Source organism: Gorilla gorilla, chromosome 8 (genome assembly GCF_029281585.2).
Source record: "Gorilla gorilla gorilla isolate KB3781 chromosome 8, NHGRI_mGorGor1-v2.1_pri, whole genome shotgun sequence".
In the NCBI taxonomy this organism is placed as follows: Eukaryota; Metazoa; Chordata; class Mammalia; order Primates; family Hominidae; genus Gorilla; species Gorilla gorilla.
This window is the reverse complement of record NC_073232.2, coordinates 24,757,286-24,779,005: the sequence shown is the minus strand read 5'-3', so window position 1 is coordinate 24,779,005 and position 21,720 is coordinate 24,757,286. Positions and strand designations below refer to the sequence as shown.

At 35.8% G+C, this 21,720-nt stretch overlaps 1 protein-coding gene across 5 annotated transcripts in view; it reads left to right on the top strand.

Annotated features, from left to right (window-relative positions):
• MINDY3 (MINDY lysine 48 deubiquitinase 3) overlaps positions 1–14,690 on the top strand; it is an 83,084-nt gene extending 68,394 nt beyond the window's left edge. For all 5 annotated transcript variants that reach the window (XM_019035274.4, XM_055353786.2, XM_055353788.2 and 2 more), the window contains 4 exons: positions 3,634–3,706; positions 6,278–6,365; positions 10,642–10,713; positions 13,719–14,690. In XM_019035274.4, coding sequence (XP_018890819.1) covers positions 3,634–3,706; positions 6,278–6,365; positions 10,642–10,713; positions 13,719–13,868 — 383 coding nt within the window. In that variant the 3' untranslated portion in view covers positions 13,869–14,690. The remainder of the gene's footprint in view (positions 1–3,633; positions 3,707–6,277; positions 6,366–10,641; positions 10,714–13,718) is intronic.
• Positions 14,691–21,720: the final 7,030 nt, after the last annotated feature.

Genomic DNA, 21,720 nt, shown 5'->3' with positions numbered 1-21,720 from the left:
TAACCATGGTGTTGTTTAAAAAAAAAAAATGTGTGGCACAGAGCTTATTCCATAACCTCCAAAGACATCAAGGTCTACATAGGTAGTGTCTGAACTGCTAATCACAGGTTTTCACATTATACATAATGAATTTTGTTTTCTTCTTTCTCCTTTATCCCCTCCCCCTTGTACAATTACATGTCAGGAAGCAACACCATTTCTTTTAAATCTGAGGCTGTTGTGTTTTGTTAAGTTGCTAAAATATGTTGACAGCCATATTTTGTCTGATTTCAGTGTACTGCATTTTTTTAATCTTTAAGAATAATTGGACTGTTGTAGGTAGAGCTTAATATATACCACTCCCTAGACATCCTCTGGAATTGCCTTGTCTTTTCTGTTCCTTTTAAATAAATGCTCCTCCCTGTGCCCTTGCTGTGGCCTCCCGTCACTGTTAGCACTGTTTCTGTCAGGCACCCCCAGCTAACAGTTTTCTGTATAGTGCCACCATATTTTGTACCTTTTCCATCCCATAATAAAAGTGAATTTGCAGTACAAGCTATAAATGAGCTACTTATTTATGAGCTTGTATCATTAAAAGTAACAAATGTTAACAAGCAGCTATGAGTCAACTACTGTGCTAGGCCCTGGGGATCTGGACTCCCTGCCCTCCAGAACTCATTGCCCACTGGGGAGCCAGAAGTAATGCCAAAGAGGTCCGGAAAAGCTCAGCTCTGGTGTGTGACTTGGCCTTGGGGAAAGGGTCACTTGCTTTTTCAATAGGAATATAGACCTACAATTTAATAAATACTAAGGCTTTATTAAATTCTATTTTTTTTTTAATTCCCAAGAAACTGTAGTCTCCCTCTCCCACAGTGTATGGAAAATGTTAGTCTCAAGTACAGTGGGCTTCACAGTTTCCTTATAAGCTGTTTGTTGCACAACTCTGAGAAACCTTTTTCCAGCTTCTCTGTTAGTTTTGAGTATCTGACATTTGGCTTCTCTTCCTGCAGTGTCCAGTTTAGCTAGTATCTCTGTTAAAATTGAGACCTGCTAGGCTCTCCTGTTTATTTCTTAATCTTTCAGAACAGAAATCCTGATTGTTTTATATTTCCTTTGAAAGCCCAACTCAGGTTTCCTCCCAGTTATGAAATAGTTATCTTATCCAGGAAATTACATGCCTCACTTTCACTGTCCTTCATCAGCACTCCTTTGCATTGAGTTATTCCTCCCCACAATCTCTAAGGACTTGACACTTTTAGCAATCTGGATATTCAACTGGTAAAAAAATCTTTTACAATCTTAAACCAACAGCTTTTTTCCTCCTCTCAGCCGCAATCCAACAGCATTACAGTATATTACAGTATGTACACGCTAGCCATTTCCCATCCTGGCTGCTCTGCCCTCTTCTGCTTGCCCTGCCTCATAGTCCCCATTCTTTTGTGTTGATATCTGTGTAGTTAATTTACCAATGTATGCAAGTTCTATTTTTTTCTTTTAGTTCTTCATAGATCTGCTTGACTAATCAAATGGTATTCTCTGAGATTTCCTTTGCTGTTGACTTTGAGGTTGTCTTTTCGTCTTTGTGCCTCTGTTTCCTTATTCTCTAGGGAGTCAGTTGGTGAAATGTCAGATGACCTAGGTTTCATCTGTTTTTACACTTAATGATTCTGGCCTTTTTCTAAGGAATTTTTTGTGGGTATGGTTAACATGTCAAAGTAAGTCTTCTACAAAGGAAAATAATTTTGAAATCTCTTCTAATCTTGAGTATATTAAAAGTTTTGAATTATTGAGAAAATTCTATTACATCTTTAGTTTTAAAATACTAAATGTACAAAATGTAGAGTTACTGACCGGGTACAGTTATGGTTACACTTCAGAATATCTGTGCTTATGAGTTGTAAATCTCATAGCTACCTTAAAAATGTTTAAGCTTGAGGTTAATCATATATAAGCATGTTGTTAAGAAGGTCACATTGTTGTTTTTGTTGTCATTTGCCAATTAGCTCTTGCTTGGGGTGGGAACTGAGTTGCAGGTTATGGTTTCTGCGGAAAAGCTGCCAGCCATGACAAAGTACATGCTGTCAATGCTCCTGAAAAACGTGGTACAGACTGAGCATCCCTCACCCGAAAGGGTGATCCTCCAAAATTTTGAGTGCCAGTATGACACTGTGGAGCATTTCAGATTTTGGACCAGATCAGGGATGTTCAGCCATTATAAATTTGCAAATATTCGTAAACCAGAAAAAATTTGAAATCTAAAACATTTCTAGACCCAGGCATTTTGGATGAGGGAGACTCCACCTGTAATATCAAATGGATATAGCCTATAAACACAGAAACCTAATTGTTCCTGTCTGTTGGTGGCCACATAAAGCCTGTTTCACATTCGGAGATGCTGAGCCTTTAGCTATGACTTAAGCAAAATCAGTGATCAGACTCATCAAAGCTAAGCCCACAGAGCTTGAATGTTTTTACAAGTGCCTTCAACCAAGGTCGTCTTTATTCTCAGTACCTCAAATTATTGGTAACTTAACAAACTGGAATTACTCTAACCCTTCACTTAAAAAATTGCACATTTTTAATTATCCTAGATGACTCATAACCTTTTAGTCAAGGCCAATCTGTCTTCAAATGGGTAAACAGCTCCTTATGAGGTTTAAGAATAGAAAAGAGGTTTAAGAATAGAAAAGACCTTTCTACAATCATAATTTGATTCCTTTCTGATAGAGATAGTGTACAATTCCACACCCTCAAAGAGCAACTGCACACTTTTTTCTGTAGTTTGATTATAGGAGCAGGGCTTTTGGACATCTTGTTCTCCATGGCAAGATTTTTTTTTTTTTAATCATCTCATCCCTGAAGGACATTGGAAGCTGATTTAAAGCTGAGACAATCTTCAGGAATGAGTAAATGGATAGAGGAAATTGGGCACTGTACATTTAAGGAATAAACAACTTTTGTTTAAAACCACTCTCATTTCAAACTACCCCACAAGGACTTTGTGTGTGTCATGGTCTGTTGCATCATCAGAGTTTGGACCATTTTCCATAAAGTAGTCATCATCAGCATTAGTTTGACTCTTCATTTCAGGGCTTTTTTTTTTTTTTTTTTAACCTACAGCTTTCATTTAAATCACTAAGTCTGTTTTAGAATACCTGTGCTGTTAATCTGTCAGTTGTCTAAGTATCAGTGGATCATTAACATTCCTTCAAGAAACTAAATAACATTGTGACAAAGGGAATTTGTTGGTAAAGAATTATTTTAATTGAATTGTTAAGTGGGAATGTAAAGGTTTACTTTGTTTATTGAAAGATAAACCTAAGATTTTAAGTAGAAAAATATTTTACCCACTTAACGCTGTAACACTGTTTAAAGATCAAGTAATTTGACTTTAAGCTTTCGTCAGAGTTCTTAAGTTAAAAAATATTTTTATTTGAAATTAACCTAGAAAATAAGTATTTGCCGATGTTTCCAAGAAAACAAATAGAAGAGAGTCTCTAATAATAGGCACTATGCCTAAAATAAACTTAAGGAATAGTATGTTAACTCTTTGTGTATTTTATGCGATTTTTTTTCCTGGAATCTGATCAGCATTAATAGCATTTCTTGAAGTAAATTCTTATTTCAAGTTGTTTCTGATTTTTTCCCCCCTAGATAATGGATTCATACCCGATTCACTTCTGGAAGATGTGATGAAAGCATTGGACCTTGTTTCAGATCCTGAATAGTAAGCTAAATAGGAAGTGTTATTTAGCCAACTCAAAAAGATTCAATTAAGTTTAAGACATACTGTACATTTTTTGCCTTTTTAAAAATCTATATCTGCATATATGAAGCATAGCAATCTATGTAAAGCAAAGATTTAGAAAGAAATCGAACTAATCCAATATTATAGCAGACTTGACATACTTAAATTGAGTTTCCTTTCCCACCCAGCAGTTACTGTCCTGCTTTTTAAAAAATGCTAAAAGTGTCTTTCTATAAACTTCCCCACGTCTTAAAATTTTATGTGACTTTAGTATCTTCAGTAAAGTAATGACGGTTCTGTGTAGATGGTGCTGGTTGCCCTGCTTAAATAACCAGCAGGCCTCTGACTTTCCCTCGTAAATAAAGATGATCAAAGATATCTAACATTTCTAAATGATTAAATTAGCTGACCTGAAACTTTTAGGGATGGCTGCAATATATTATGGCATATCGTTTTTCAGTATTTTCTTAGGATCCTGTCATTGTCTTCATTCTCACTGTTATGTTTTATGCATTGTTACATCTACAACTTCCTCTGTAGATTAAGATCTTTAGTTATTATCCATGAAAAAATAACTCTTGTTAAGTGGATACATGTATTAATCAAATATGGGAATAAAAGTTAAGATAGGATCTATACTCCTTTTTTCAGCATAGTTTTTCCTTCTGCAAGTTTTTCTAAGAATGAAAAAACTTGAGCTTATCAAACATAATGAAAGGGTTCAGCAAAAGCAACAGGAAACATTGGTAGACACCGTTTTTAGAATTTGGTCTTGTTCCGTTTTCAGATGAGTTCAGTCATACTTTCTTTGAAAGTATGCAATACACATAAACATTTATAAACTAGCCACATCTGAATTAATGTGTCTCAATCTTACTACTTAGAGCTGTGATTTCATCCATTCTCAATAGTTAGAAATATTAATAAATGAATTGTTTTCAATTTAAAGAGAAATTCAGAGTGTTGAACTAGTCCAACAAATGGTATGATAGTAATTACTCTACTTCTTGTAACTTTATTTCCAAGTAGAGACCATGTTGTTTACACTGCTCTAATTTACAAGAGAATTAACTCAAGTAATTTTTGTTACTGACTAGCCTAAAACAAGGAAAAGAAGAAAGTTTTTTTTTTCCAAATTCTTCCATAGCTATATATCATCTACCTAATTTTCCTTGTTTTATCAGATGGAAAACGTACCTTGAATCATGAAGTTAGTACAATTGATTCAATCAGGTTGTTTTTCTTGAAGTGGTTGAAAGATTGGACTGAAGTATTCACTCTACTTTCGCCTATTTACAACTATAATACAGAATGGCCCATGAAATAACTGGGCCATCCTAAGGATTAAATGAATTAAACACAAATGACCCTGCCTTCATTTGTTTCATCATAACTTCCCGGCCTTACTCAGACTCATTAAAATGCCATATCCTTTGTACAGTATACTATACAAGAATGATAGCCACAGGCCCACAAAAGTATCTATCTCACGGGGCCAATACTACATGTCAGGTAGGAGGTCTGCGAGGCAGCCTGACCCAGGTGTTTCCAGGAGAGATGGCTATGTCAGCGCAGATGCAGCTTTCATAAACCTTAAAACATAGCTTACCCTCACAAGAATAGCTTTAACTCCTTTTGTGAAAGGCACACCTGGTAACTGACCCAGACCAAAGAGGCAAACTGAAAGGAGATAAGTTGCCCCTGAGGAAGGTGGTTGACTAGAACCACCTGAAATCCCCAAACACAACACTTTGCATGTTGTGTAGTAAGGCAGATTTAACTTGGCCTTTATAGTTTGAGATAGCAAGGAAAATAAAACTTTTCTGAAGACTATTTTCATTTTTAAACCCATTAAACTGCAGTCTGCCTTCTTCTGCCTTCTTTCTAGTCACACATAACACCACCTGTCACCAGCCTTGGTACACCTGCATTGTAAGGGCTGGTATGCACTTTAGGCTGCTACTGGACCAATACAGTATATATCACTCACTGCCATTCATGACGCATTAGCTCTTTGAGAATTAATGTAGCTCTTTAACCTTCAAATTACATTGTCTATGAATTTTAAGCTGCTATCTCATTTAGTTTTTAAAAGTAAGCTTTTTAAGAGATGTTTTCTATTATCTGATGTACCACTGCCTTTTGACCCTGTTTCTTTTTCTCCTTGGGCTTAAAACAAACATTTTGTTAGTTAAATGCCTTATTTGTTAAATTCAGGCATACCTATGAAGCAAAGAGAATTTGCCTTTGGGAAGTTACAAGCTTGAGTTTATAAGCCTTGGTTTTTAAATTACTTTACCTAATAAGGAACAATATTCCAAAGTCGTCACAATTTAAATTTTAAATAGTAACAGATTACTCTAGTTTAAAAATAACCAAGTTTTGGCAAATTAGATGTCATTCCTGTGTATTTGTCATTAAGGTTCTAAAAAGAACAGCTCTGAGTATTTTTGGCAGCTGAATGTGTTGTAGTACCAGTAATTTAATCATGAAAGAAAAGCAGCTTTTTTTTCCTCTGGTATCCACTGTTTTTCTTTTTTCTCCCCGTAGTATAAATCTCATGAAGAATAAATTAGATCCAGAAGGATTAGGAATCATATTATTGGGCCCATTTCTTCAAGAATTTTTTCCTGATCAGGTAACATAGTTGAGGAAATATATTTATTGTTATTCTGTTGGGATGATTACCTGTGATTGTTTGCAGCATTTTCTCTTTCTGTACGATGTCCTAATGCACAGATATGAGACTGAGAAAACACCGTTACATGGAAACCTTCCCAGACAGAGGGAATGTGTGTTCGAATACGGTAACGCAGTGCCTTGATGGGGAGGGTAGCAGAAGATGACGCAGACACCAGTCTATACACGTAATGTTACGGAGAGAACAGTTCGGAAGTTTGAGGAGTAAAAAGAGAAAGATTCTCTTTCTCCACTCCCACCCCCACTTTTCTTCTCTCAGGAAACTGTTAAATACTGTGAGAAGAGGTCAAGGTGGCTGTGGGTAGTAGAAGCCACTAGAGCTAGTGAAGCTAAGCTCCTGGAGAATTAAAACCTAAGTGGGTCTGGGCCGTTTCCCATTGGGACATGTCTTCCACTGGGCTTTGATAGGAGCTCAGTTACCTGGAATAGCAGAGGCATCTGGGCCAACCTGAATGTTTCTGAGTTGTGTCTGCATCATTGGCAAGCCAGTTCTATATCCAATACCCATCTTTCTGTCTTTGTTCTCTAAGTGAAGCATTTTACCACTAAATCAAATTACTTAACTAGATAATAGATATCATGGTCATTTTATCAGATATCAGTATAGTTTGCACTGAAGTTCATTGTTGCAATAGACATTCCAATTTCTATTTTACCGCTATTATTAGAGAGACGTATTGACAAATAGAAAAAATTTAAAAGCTAGAGGGAAAATTTCAAAATATAATTACTAAAATTCAGGATGTAATTGTTAAAAATGATTGTTAAACTCAAGATAAAATTGTTAAGAAAGAGGTAAGATTCAAAAAGTAACTGAGGATATCACAATGTAGACAATGTAGACTACTGGACTTTTTAAAACTTTGGTAAAGGCTTCATGAAAAATTAGATTTTATTGTCCGACATTAGACCCTTCAGTGTGATATCCTCTTTGTTCACATTCTGACTGCTAGATTTTTTTTTATTGGAATCTGATGTTCTAGATATCTGGATTAATAATACATTATACCATTTTAAACTTTGAGACAGTATTAATTTTAATTATATTTCAAGGCTGCTATCGGAACCTTTGATAGAAATGTTGATTCTTAGTTATAATAAAAAGAATATTCCTGTTTTTAATTTAATTTGGGGAAGATTTTGAAAAGTGAGAAATGTAAAGTGAGACAGTTACTTTTAGTAATTTTTTAGGTAAAAAGAGGGTTCTAGTCCCTTCTCTTTCGCCTGTAACAGACATTTCCATTTGGTTGTACTGTTCGTTGCCTCTGTGTTCCTCTCTCACTGTTTACTTGTTGCCTGCTATTCTGAAGACACTCTCCACCTGGGCCTGGTTTGTCTCATTGTCTGTATAGTTCATGCTGTTTCCCTCCCAGGAGCATGTGGTCCTGCTCTTGGTTACCTTTAGAGCAGTGAGTTCTCAGTATGATCTCCAAGAGCTTGTTAGAAATGCAAATTCTCAGGTTTCTCCCTGAAGCAGAGACTTTAAGGGTGGGTGCAGCAATGTGGTCTAACAAGCCCTGCAAGTGATCTGGAGGCCCAAGTTAGAGAACAGCTGCTTTAGAGGAAGACCTGTCGCAGTCCCACCTATTCCCATCTGTTCCCATCCTATAGCAGCTCAGACGCCCTCTGTGTCATAGATCTTTTCCGATCATGCCCTACATACCACTGATGTCCCCTTTCCCCTGTAGCCACAAAATGCATAGTGACTCAACACTCCTTTTGGCAATTAGTCACATACTGCCTTGTCCCTAACAGATGAATATAGTGATCATTCTGTAAACTATTTATTTATTTAAGATGGAGTTTCGCTCCTTTACCCAGGCTGGAGTGCAGTGGCACGATCTCAGCTCACTGTAACCTCCGCCTCCCTGGTCCAAGCAATTCTCCTGCCTCAGCCTCCTGTGTAGCTGGGACTACACATGGTGGCCTGGCTAATTTTTGTATCTTTAGTAGAGATGGGGTTTCACCTTGTTGGTCAGGCTGGTCTCAAACTCCTGACCTCAGGTGTTCCACCCGTTCTGGCCTTCCAAAGTGCTGGGATTACAGGCATGAGCCACCTCACGAGGCCCAGTAAACATTTATTTAATCAGCCACCAATAAATGAAGTTGCAAAACTGGAGTGACAAGGACAGCCAGGAAAATATTTAACTTCAGTAATCTTTACAATGCTTCAAGTAGGTCCTATGGAAGAACACTTATTTGCTATGATGTAGAGGCTGATGCAGGAGGAAAAAAGTGGTAATATTTATAAGCTTTTCAAGACCATTCGTTTAAATAAGAATAGCAGAAGCAGCTCCCCTTTCCCAAGCACATACTCTCCATCAGGCACTGTGTGCCTTCTAAACACCATACTCTTATTTTCCCCATTTTGACAATGAGGAAATTGAGGATTAGAGAACTTAAGACGATTGTTTAAGGTCATACAGTAGGTATTTTAGTAGCTGATTCAGGAATCCAATATAGTCTGTCTAACCACAGAGTCTATGCACTTTACCAGTGGGCTACACTACCTTTTGTTGGTATTTCTGTATTTTATGCCAGTTAATTACTGGAAATAGGGAATATAAATTATATTCAGTTACAGGAAAATTGTTATTTTTTTATGTTCAAATAATTTAACTCTGATAGCCAAGAGTCAAATTATGTAACTAATTGCAATGACTCCTGTAATTAAGGAAACGATCAAATTGATTTTTCTATTTTCTGTAAGGCATTTTGAGTGGGATACAAAACAATTTTAGGCTTTAGTTGGGAATGTAAGTCATGAAAAATTAAACAGTCTTTCAAAATAATAGAAGAGATGATACAAAGTAGTACTATATGATTCCTTCTCAAATTATTTAGACAATTGTTATGATAAAGGTTAAGTTCCAGTGTAGTAAAAAACTAACTAGTGTGTCCAGGAAAAACTTTATAGAAAAAGTAAGATTTAAACCAGGTCTGGAAAAAGGAAGGAGAGGAGGGCATTTTAGAGAAGAGTAAAAAAAAAAATCATGAATGTGCAAAAGGCCAACAAAAGATCTTTTCATGATGAAATGAGTCATGCTTGTCCAAAACAGAATTCAGAAAGGTGAGTAGTTGGAGATAAGACTAAAAAGGTAGATTAAGCCCTGTATGATTTTAAGACTCATGATTGCAGGTCACAGAACCTCAGCCTAAATTGGCTTAAGTGGGGGAAAATACATGAAGGGGAAGGAGTAGCTCAGGTGAATTGAAGAAGCAAGCACCGGGAAGGTGCTCCTGGAGTCCTTGAACAGCATTGGGAGGTCTCCACCTCCCATCCCCAGTCTCTAAAGTGGCTACATTCTCACAGCCTATCTTTCTGTAGGAGCTGAAGCTCCAGTTGCCAGCAGCTGTCTTCCCTTAATTCCAGTTGGAAAAAATTCTAAGGAGGGCCATGTGCCTGCTTGTATCCATCGGATATAGCCAGGAAGACAAGGGGGATCTATCCAGGCAGACTCAGCCAGAGGCCCTGAGGGAAATCACTGGGAGCCAGGCCTGTAATGGCCTTGAACGCCAGGTTAAGGGGGTTGAACGTGATCTTTAGCTAATTGAAAAGCAAGGTTAAGATAGTGGGAATAACATGACCCATTTTTCTACAAGCTTACTCTGTTAGTGATATATACGATATCCTTTCTTTATTGAATATTACTGAAATCGCCTTAAGCATTATAAGTATGTTTTCATTTCTCACAGTGCTCTTTTCACTAATTAATGGTTGACAATATTCAAATATTGGATATTTTTTGGAAAAGAAACCACTAATTAAATATCGTGGGCCAAATTGGAAGTATTGGTACATACTGGAAGTGTATTTAGTCTGAGTAAAAGTGATGCTACTGCTTTTCTCAATTCATTGAGAGGAACAAATTATTTACATAGAAAAGGAGATATACTTTAGGAAATGTTTTAGAAGCTTGTCTTTTGAAAAAAGTTATAGTGATACATGCGCATAATTTAAAAAAAATAAGTTAGTGCAGAAGAGCTTATAATGGAAATCAACCTTCCCTACTTTCCAGCATCTTCTTCAGGGGCAACACTTTCAACTTCAGGGCTTTCTGGTAGTTACAACTCCATAAACCTAAGTTCCTTCTTTTGTCAAATGAGTCCCCAAAGGATAAGGATTTGAGAAACATGCATTTTACTTTCAGTTGATTAGAAATTGCCTGATATAAATATAATTTAAAGTTTTAATAGTCCTTTATTTATAATAGGGCTCCAGTGGTCCAGAATCTTTTACTGTCTACCACTACAATGGATTGAAGCAGTCAAATTATAATGAAAAGGTATGATAATTGACGTAGTCGTCGGTGTTCAACTGGGTTGGTGAAATAAGTATGTGAGTATATAACAACGTTCGATTCCCGTACAATTGCTACCTAAGATTATTCCAGGAGTCTCTTTACTATGAGGACACATTTTAGAATCAGTCATCTTTGGATTTGACCAGTATATGTTAGTCTGCATTGGAAATTGACATTGGACTTCAGAGCAGTAGCTTCACCATGCCTAAATACACCCCCATACAGATAGTTACCCTTGGCAGTGTAGCGTGTTTCTAAATCAACATCGTAGTTAGTCCAGTGAAAGTTGTTACTTATCCATTTAAAGGAAGAAAGAGGTAACAGTGAGATTTTTTACTGGAAAAAATATTTTTAAATAAATAACCTTCATAGTCAGCATATATTGAGCATTTACCCGAAATTGTATTAAGTACTTTGCTTAAGTTTCACAGCACCTTATGAAGTAAGTGTTGTCTGTATATCTCCATTTTACAGGTCAAGCAGCCAGGAAATGACAGAGCTGGGAGTGAAACTTAGTCCAGCTCAGAGACCATGCTCCTACCCATGATGCTTTGCAGCTTTCCTTTGCTAACGGTTGACAAAGCACATAGGTGATTCACTGCCAGGTGTACTCAACCTGGCTTAAAGCTAGAGTTCGGCTGCATCGATTTCCCCTTTTTGTGTGTCTATTATCTTTGCATTTATTCAAGTATCAGTTACAGTAGATACTAGTTATAGTGTGTATATATATATATATATGTATTAGTTATAGTTAATATTAAAGGAATAAGGTCTAACATTCGTTTTTAATTTGATCTGCCCATGCTGACTTCATGTATCTAAATTGTGGAAGGTTACAGAAAACAGTGTAAATTAAGTACATAATTTTAATTAGACCAAATCTAAAAGACTAAAATTTACTGCTATCTTTATAACAAAATATAAATTAGATGTTTTTGTCAGGTCCAAAGATATATATATAAAGCATCCAAATTTTCTTGACAATGTATATTCTTTGCATGTATATATATATGCAAACTTGGATGTTGTTTTCTAATGTGTGAATGAGTGCTTCATCTAGAGTTTGATGTTTGCACAGCTTTGTAATAGGAGGTACTTTATAATCACTAATTATTCACCTACACAATCCCTGCAAGATAGGTCAAATATTATCCATATTTTACAGATGAGGCATCTGAGATGGGGAGATTAAGTGACTCACCCAGGGTCACACAGCAAGTCATTGGCAGTGCAGGGATTGGAACTGAGTTCCTGATTCCCAATCCTGTCCTTGGTCTGCTTGGCCACTCTACCTGTATGTAGTATAAGTTTTCAAATCATGCTTGTGACAAGCTTCTGACACACCAACAAAAAGATTAGAAAACAAATAGGATGAACTGTTAAAATGACAGTAATATACAGCAGCTATAAAGCAAAGTATGGATGTCATTAAGTCACAGAAATATGTTTTGAAGTTAATCAGGAGCTAAAATTACAAGCTGCATAGCAAGGTCCTGTTAGAAAGGAAACAGACAAAAGGAGAATGCTGGCAAAGTGAGATGGAGTCTGAGCCGCCAGGCATCCGAGCCTGATTGAGACCATGGAGGTGGGTCATGGTACCTTGCCCAAGCACTTCTGCTCTAATGACATGAGTACATGAAGTTCTTTGTGAAAAATAGGGCCAATTGTATTTAACTTAATAACTTGAATTATATTCTTTGTGTATAACTTTTCAGAAAAGGCAGTTTTGCTTTGGGGACTGAAAAGCCCGAGTTGTAGTTTCAATGTCAATTTATTTCATCAACACTAGAAACTAATATATTAACTAAAATAAAGATGCCAAAAAATGTATTTCACATTACAATGTATCTTTAGCACTTTCTTAGGAATGAGTAGATTCATGACACAAGATTATCTGATCTAGTAATATATTCTATTCCTATATTTAATGTGTTTTAGAGGCAACTACCATTTAAGGATAATAAAGTTGTTTCTTTTGGCTCCTTAAATAGCTTATGGCTTTTATTTTGGAAGAACATAATTACACTCATGTGTATCAGCCAGTGAATGTGTAAAAATAATTTTATACACTTTGGAAGAAGACAGTCTATATCTGTTTCTTTTAAATTATACAGCATCAGAATTTCTCTTGGTACAAAAAAGAAATTAACCACCAAGGAGTGCCTTAATGTCCACAGTGAGCCCTTGGTAATGAGTTAGGGTTTTTGTTGCTATGTCCAAAATACTTTTTAAGTATGTTTCATTGTAAATTAATCAGAATAAAATTTTTCTTGCTATTCACCTGCCAGTATATATTTCTGTGATCACTGCCACTGCATATACAGTATCTGGTTGGTTTGATCTTTCAACCTCTCTTTTACTTTTCTTTCTGTCCTGACATCCTTTTTAATTTTTTTCTCCATGATTTTTCATGCTGTACAGAATGCACTCATGAATTGCATTTCAGGAATATTTAATACCATAATAGCAAATTTTGTTGACAAACATTCAAATTGGTTTCAGCTCTAGAAATTCAATACTTAAATTAGAAGGAGAAACATGTTCCTCAGAACATAATAGCTATACTCCTTTTATAGCTCTCCGTTTCATGAGGCAGCATGAGCATCTGAGAACCTCAGTATTAAAGCAGTAGGACCTGTATAAATTATATGTAAATATGATAATTAAGCATTTCTTTCCGATGGTATAGATCCGTTGAAGAATATTTTTTTTCTTAGAAACAATCTATGTGTTTTAGGATTCACATGATCTTGAATTTTTTAAAAATCACCTGGCCAGCTAGCAATTAAATAACGTTTACAAATTTACTTTCACATTAATCAGTAAGCAGATATTCCTGCTCATTTCTAGCAAAATAAAATTACATGTCAAGTTTCATCTGAAACTATGTAATACCTTATTTGCTAGCATCTAAAAATTGTTTTCATTCCACATAAGAATTTGCTAAGACTGTTGATTGACCTTGGTGGCTTTATTTTGTTCAACAGGTCATGTACGTAGAAGGGACTGCAGTTGTGATGGGTTTTGAAGATCCCATGCTACAAACAGATGACACTCCTATTAAACGCTGTCTGCAAACCAAATGGCCGTACATTGAGTTACTCTGGACCACAGATCGCTCTCCTTCACTAAATTAATTTGCCTAAGTATTTATAAGGAAGATCTTAATAACAGATGTTGAAAGAAGGAGTCAAGACTGGCAATTGGCTGGATTAAGCTAAACACTGGTATCATTGATTAACTGTAAATAACAATTAAAAACACATTTTCAGTGTTTATGATATGTTTAAATTATTTGTCCTAAAGCTTTATGTTAAAGATTATCCTATTTTACCCCTTTGTGTGAAATTTACTAGCAAAATTAAGCTTTCATCAAAGTTCATCACTTCTGCATTCAGATACTTGGTCATTTACTTACCAAATTACAAACGCAATACTACAGCATTTGTATATTAAGTATCACAGTTACTATTTATAAACTACTTCTGGGTTTTATTTCATTGAGGCACATTTTTTTATTGTTTGAATGATTCCGGCTTGTAATATATCAGCCTCTACACTGAAATGCAGAAGAGTTCATTTTTCTAAGATCTGTTTTTCATTAGAAATATTGACAGATAACACATTGTCAACCTGGATCCTTTGACAATTTACTTAACTCTGGCATGTTCACAAAAAGTAGAAACTCTAAGAGACCATTACCATTTATTCACAGATGTATAGGGGATGTATTCTAAAAACTGATAGAAAAGAGAACCTGATAGTCAACACTGTTAACTTTTACTGAGTAATTGCCAAAAACACTTTTCCAAATTTGTCCCAACAGCCCTGTAAGCCAGCTTTCTTCTATATTTATAAACACGATAAATGCATGAGAACATCTGTTATTACATTAGTATATTATGTTATTTATTATGATCTTAGTTGATGATGGCCTAAATAAACACCTTTTTCTTTAACTGTACCCTTGCATTTTTTACATTGGTGGCTCAAAATAAACAAATACATACTTCTAAATGTTTCTACCCAATAACCCTGAGAGCACAGAGTACTACAAATGGCTAAGTCATACAGGACCTCGAATAAGAGACCAGGCCTTATGCTAACCTAAGAGCTCTGCTAACTCAGCCAGCCAGAAGCATGAGAACCCACATGGCAGCTTTCTAGACCAGTGAGCAAAGATGCAGAAGCCCGTTTACTTGAGGGGGAGATTTGCTGTATTCTGATAGGTTTGTGGCCCAGCAATTTAAAATCACAATAGCCATTAATACTTTTTTTCCTCCACGTGTAAAGCAGATAATTATGTAGTATCCTCTTACACATTTCAGAACTGAACATTAGCTTCAATAGTATAGTTCCTGTGTGAATTTCTGTTTGGGTTTTGTTTTCTTTCATACACACACACAATTACAATATAATTAAGCATAGGGAAAGGCATGAGATTTTGTGTATAACTTTTGGTGACATTCTGTTCAGGAGTATGATACTACTTATTTAACTTACAGCTTTCAAATGTCAATATTTTGGTCTAGGCTACTTCCAAATCTGTATAAAATATATAATGCTAGAATTAGTTTCTCAAAACTCTGGTTTAATAATCCCAAATTCCAAAAGGATTATATAAAATCGTAGATTGTCTCATAAACATCAAGCCTATGAAATAGAATGGTCCTCTTACCACTGTTACACAACAAATCATCCCAAAACTTCATGGCATAAAACAACCATTTGATTAAATGTACAAATTCTTTGCTCAGGAATCCAAACAGGGCAAGGTGGGGATGCATGGCTTGTCTGCTTCAGTCAGCAGCCAGGGGCTAGAATTTTCTGAAGCTGTCTCTACTCACGTGGCAAGCATGACTGGACCTTAGCTTGATATCATTGCTGTAGAACACTACATTTAAATAGCCATGGGAACATTTCCTTTCCACATGCACTTGGGCTGCTTACCAAACTAGATTATATGCTGGTAATAAAGTAAGTCTAGAAAATCTCAAAAGATTGGAAATTAAGTGACACACTAATGAATTACCAAAGGGTCAAAGAGAAATTGCAATGGGAATTAGAACATACTTTCTACTGAGTGTTAATGAAAATATGACATAGCAAAAATAAAGGAAATATATAGCATTAAATATGATATATTAGAAAAGTAAAACATTTGAAAATTGGGAACCTAAGCTTTTATCTCAATAACAAACCCAAAATAAGATGAAGTAAATCCTAAAAGAATATCCATATACAAAAGAATGAATTTGGACCCCTACCTCACAGCATTTGCAAAAAGTAACTGAAAATGATTGATTATATATCTAATTATAAAAGCTGGAAGTATAAAATCCCTAGAAGAAAACAAAGGAGTTGAACATGATCTTGGGTTAGGCAATGGTTTCTTAGATAAGATACAAAACACAAATGATAACAAAGATAAATTGGACTTAAAAACTTGTGTCAAAGGACACCCTCAAAGTGACATGACAACCCATAGAGTGGGGAAAATATTTGCAAATTATATTAAGTAATTTGAATACAGTATATATAAAAAATGATAACAAAAAAAAAACTTGTAAATGGACAAATGATTTGAAGAGACATTTCCCCCAAAGAAGATTGGTCCTTAGAGAAACACCAATTGATCCTTAAAAAATACCAGTGAAAACTATAAGATATCACATCGTAGTCATTAGGATGGCTAAAATAAAAAAGATCTACAAAAGCAAGTGTTGGTGAAGATGGGGAGAAACTGGAACCCTCATACATTGCTGGTGAGGATGTAAAATGATGAAGACACGTCAGATAAGAGTATTGTAGCTGCTCAAAAAAATACAGAGATGGCACATGCCTCACTAATCCCAACTCCCAGGTATATCACCAAAAGAAATGATGAAAACATATTCACATGAAACTTTTTGTGAATGTTCATACCTGTATTATTTCATAATAACCACAAAGTGGAAACAACCTGTTGATCAGCTAATAGATGGATAAACAAATATAGTATAGATGGTCTCCAACTTACAATGATTCAACTTAGCAATTTTTCAACTCTTACAATGGGTTTATCAGGGTATTAAATGCATTTTTGACTTACGATATTTTTGACTAATGATGGATTTATCAGGACATGACCCCATAGTAAGTAAAAGAGCATCCGTATATATATACAATGGAACCTTATTTGGCATTTTAAAAGCATGAATTACTGACACAGACTACAACGTAGAAGACCCTTGAAAACATTATGCTACATGGAAGAAGCCAGTCACAAAGGCTGTATGCCTGATTCCATTCATGTGACTGTCCAGAATAGGCAAACATAGTGGATTTCAGGCACCAGGAGCTGGAGGGGGGACAGAGTAGGTTAACAGGATTGAGGAGTGACTGCTAATGTGTATGGAATTTTTTTGGGGTGATGCAATGTTCTAAAATTAGATTACAGTGAGGGTTGTACAACTCTGAATATATTAAAAACCACTTAATTGTGAGAATAAAAGATAAATGGGGAAACCAATGAAATAGAAAATAGATATATGATGGAAAAAACTCAGCAAATCCAAAATTTAAGCCTCTGGAAAAAATCAATAAAATTGATAAATCTAACAAGATTGATCAAGAAAAAATGAGAGCATTAGCATCAGGAACAAAACGGGAAACATTATCTGGATATTAAAATAATTGGAGGAGACTGTGAGCTATTTTATGCCAAATTAAACTTAAAAATTTAGATCAAACAAACAATTTGAAAAACACAACAGCAGAAGCAGAACTGACACAAGAAATTCTGTATGTCTTAAAGAAATTTAATCAATAATTTAAAAACTTTCCTTAAAGAAAACTCCCTGGCCTGGATGGCTTCACTAGCAAATGCTTTCAAACACTTAAAGAAAAAATAATAGCAATTTTAAATGCTTCCAGGAAATAGAAGGAATAACTTCATAATTCCTGTTATGCATCCAGAGTGACCCTGATATCATACTTTAAAGACATTAAAAGAAAGAAAAATTATAGACAAGTATTTCCCATGATAATGGGAACAAAAATCCTATACAAATAAGAAACATCAATAAAGTATATATACATGTATGTGTGTGTATATAATACATCGTGACTAAGTGGGGATTATGGCAGAGTTATAAGTTGGTTTAATATTAAGAATAAGAATTTTTCACATTAACGGAGAAAAGTCATGATTCAACAAGGCAGAAAAAGCATTTGATATATAATTTAAAACTTATGATTTTTACCCAGTAATGGGATGGCTGGGTCAAATGGTATTTCTAGTTCTAGATCCCTGAGGAATCGCCACACTGACTTCTGCAATAGTTGAACTACTTTACAGTCCCACCAACAGTGTAAAAGTGTTCCTATTTCTCCACCTCCTCTCCAGCACCTGTTGTTTCCTGACTTTTTAATGATTGCTATTCTAACTCGTGTGAGATGGTATCTCATTGTGGTTTTGATTTGCATTTCTCTGATGGCCAGTGATGGTGAGCATTTTTTAGTGTGTTTTTTGGCTGCATAAATGTCTTCTTTTGAGAAGTATCGGCTCATTTCCTTCACCCACTTTTTGATGGGGTTGTTTTTTTCTTATAAATTTGTTTGAGTTCATTGTAGATTCTGGATATTAGCCCTTTGTCAGATGAGTAGGTTGCAAAAATTTTCTCCCATTTTGTAGGTTGCCTGTTCACTCTGATGGTAGTTTCTTTTGCTGTGCAGAAGCTCTTTAGTTTAATTAGATCCCATTTGTCAATTTTGTCTTTTGTTGCCATTGCTTTTGGTGTTTTAGACATGAAGTCCTTCCCCATGCCTATGTCCTGAATGGTAATGCCTAGGTTTTCTTCTAGGGTTTTTATGGTTTTAGGTCTGTTTAAGTCTTTAATCCATCTTAAATTAATTTTTGTATAAGGTATAAGGAAGGGATCCAGTTTCAGCTTTCTACATATGGCTAGCCAGTTTTCCCAGCACCATTTATTAAATAGGGAATCCTTTCCCCATTGCTTGTTTTTCTCAGGTTTGTCAAAGATCAGATAGTTGTAGGTATGCGGCATTATTTCTGAGGGCTCTGTTCTGTTCCATTGATCTATATCTCTGTTTTGGTACCAGTACCATGCTGTTTTGGTTACTGTAGCCTTGTAGTATAGTTTGAAGTCAGGTAGTGTGATGCCTCCAGCTTTGTTCTTTTGGCTTAGGATTGACTTGGCGATGCGGGCTCTTTTTTGGTTCCATATGAACTTTAAAGCAGTTTTTTCCAATTCTGTGAAGAAAGTCATTGGTAGCTTGATGGGGATGGCATTGAATCTATTAATTACCTTGGGCAGTATGGCCATTTTCACCATATTGATTCTTCCTACCTATGAGCATGGAATGTTCTTCCATTTGTTTGTATCCTCTTTCATTTCATTGAGCAGTGGTTTGTAGTTCTCCTTGAAGAGGTCCTTCACATCCCTTGTAAGTTGGATTCCTAGGTATTTTATTCTCTTTGAAGGAATTGTGAATGGGAGTTCACTCATGATTTGGCTCTCTGTTTGTCTGTTATTGGTGTATAAGAATGCTTGTGATTTTTGTACATTGATTTTGTATCCTGAGACTTTGCTGAAGTTGCTTATCAGCTTAAGGAGATTTTGGGCTGAGACAATGGGGTTTTCTAGATATACAATCATGTCGTCTGCAAACAGGGACAATTTGACTTCCTCTTTTCCTAATTGAATACCCTTTATTTCCTTCTCCTGCCTGATTGCCCTGGCCAGAACTTCCAACACTGTGTTGAATAGGAGTGGTGAGAGAGGGCATCCCTGTCTTGTGCCAGTTTTCAAAGGGAATGCTTCCCGTTTTTGCCCATTCAGTATGATATTGGCTGTGGGTTTGTCATAGATAGCTCTGATTATTTTGAGATACGTCCCAACAATACCTAATTTATTGAGAGTTTTTAGCATGAAGCGTTGTTGAATTTTGTCAAAGGCCTTTTCTGCATCTATTGAGATAATCATGTGGGTTTTTGTCTTTGGTTCTGTTTATATGCTGGATTACATTTATTGATTTGCGTATATTGAACCAGCCTTGCATCCCAGGGATGAAGCCCACTTGATCATGGTGGATAAGCTTTTTGATGTGCTGCTGGATTTGGTTTGCCAGTATTTTATTGAGGATTTTTGCATCAATGTTCATCAAGGATATTGATCTAAAATACCCAAAGGACCATAAATCATGCTGCTATAAAGACACATGCACACGTATGTTTATTGCGGCACTATTCACAATAGCAAAGACTTGGAACTAACCCAAATGTCCAACAATGATAGACTGGATTAAGAAAATGTGGCACATATACACCATGGAATACTATGCAGCCATAGAAAATGATGAGTTCATGTCCTTTGTAGGGACATGGATGAAATTGGAAATCATCATTCTCAGTAAACTATCACAAGAACAAAAAACCAAACACTGCATATTCTCACTTATAGGTGGGAATTGAACAATGAGAACACATGGACACAGGAAGGGGAACATCACACTCTGGGGACTGTTGTGGGGTGGGGGAAGGGGGGAGGGATAGCATGAGGAGATATACCTAATGCTAAATGATGAGTTAATGGGTGCAGCACACCAGCATGGCACATGTATACATATGTAACTAACCTGCACATTGTGCACGTGTACCCTAAAACTTAGAGTATAATAATAATAAAATAAAAAATAAAAATAAATTAAAAAAACTTATGATTTTTTAAAATCTCAGTAAACTTAGACTAGAAGGGAGCTTTTTTAATATGAAAAGGAGCGTTTAGAAAAAAAACACATTCTTAATGGTGAAATATTAAGTGCTTTCTCCCCCAATTTCAGGATTATGACAACTATGTCCATTCACCTCTTCTGTACAGCATTGTCCTGTGGAAGTTCTGGCCAGTGCAATAAGGCAATTAAAAGAAATAAAATATCAAACGATTGGAAAGAAAAATGTTAATGTGTCATCATTCATAGAAAACATGATTCATAGATATACATACTCGAATGATTTGAATTCATAAGTAGATTCAGCCAGTTGCTGGATATAAAGTCAATATACAAAAACTATTTTTATAGACATGAAACACGCAATGAGAAAAAAATTTTAACCATTTTTAGTAGCATCAAAAAACCCCACATACCTAGGAATATGAATTCATACAATGGACAATTACATATTACATAACCACTGCCGATATATAGGGAATATTTCCTTCCCTCTCCTAGTCAATACCACCTGAAAAAGTAACACTATTCTGATTGCCATCGTCATAGGTCAATGTTGCCGGTTCCTGACTTCCATATAATTAGAATAACACACAAAGTCTTTTGTATGAGGTTTTTTCTTTTTTTTTTTTTTTGGCTTAAAATTGTATCTGTGAAATTCTCCAACCTTTTGCATGCATCAGATGCATTATTTCTTATTAATATGTAGTTATTCATTGTATGAATTTGTAATACTATTTGGGATATGTTGATGGATATTTATCATTTCCAGTTTGGGATTATTATGAAGAAAATAGCCCTGAACATTTGTAATATATGACTTTTGGTGAATGTAGCATTCATTTCTGTTGATTACAAACTCAGGGGTGAAATTGTTGAGTCCTAAGGGAGCTATGGATGTATTCAACTTCAGCTGATATGGCTAAATAAATTTGCCAAAAAGATTGCATCAAGTTATGCTCCCATCAGCAATATGAGAGTTCCTGTTTTTCCACATTGTCAGCAACACTTTGTACTGTTACTCCTTTTAATTTTAGCCGATTTGGCTGAAGGTGTGGTAATATCTCATTGTACTGGCCAGGCATGGTGGCTCACGCCTGTAATCCCAGCACTGTGGGAAGCCAAGGTGGGCGGATCACGAGGTCAGGAGATCGAGGCCATCCTGGCTAACACAATGAAACCCCGTCGCCTGTAGTCCCAACTACGTGGGAGGCTGAGGCAGGAGAATGACATGAACTCGGGAGGCAGAGCTTGCAG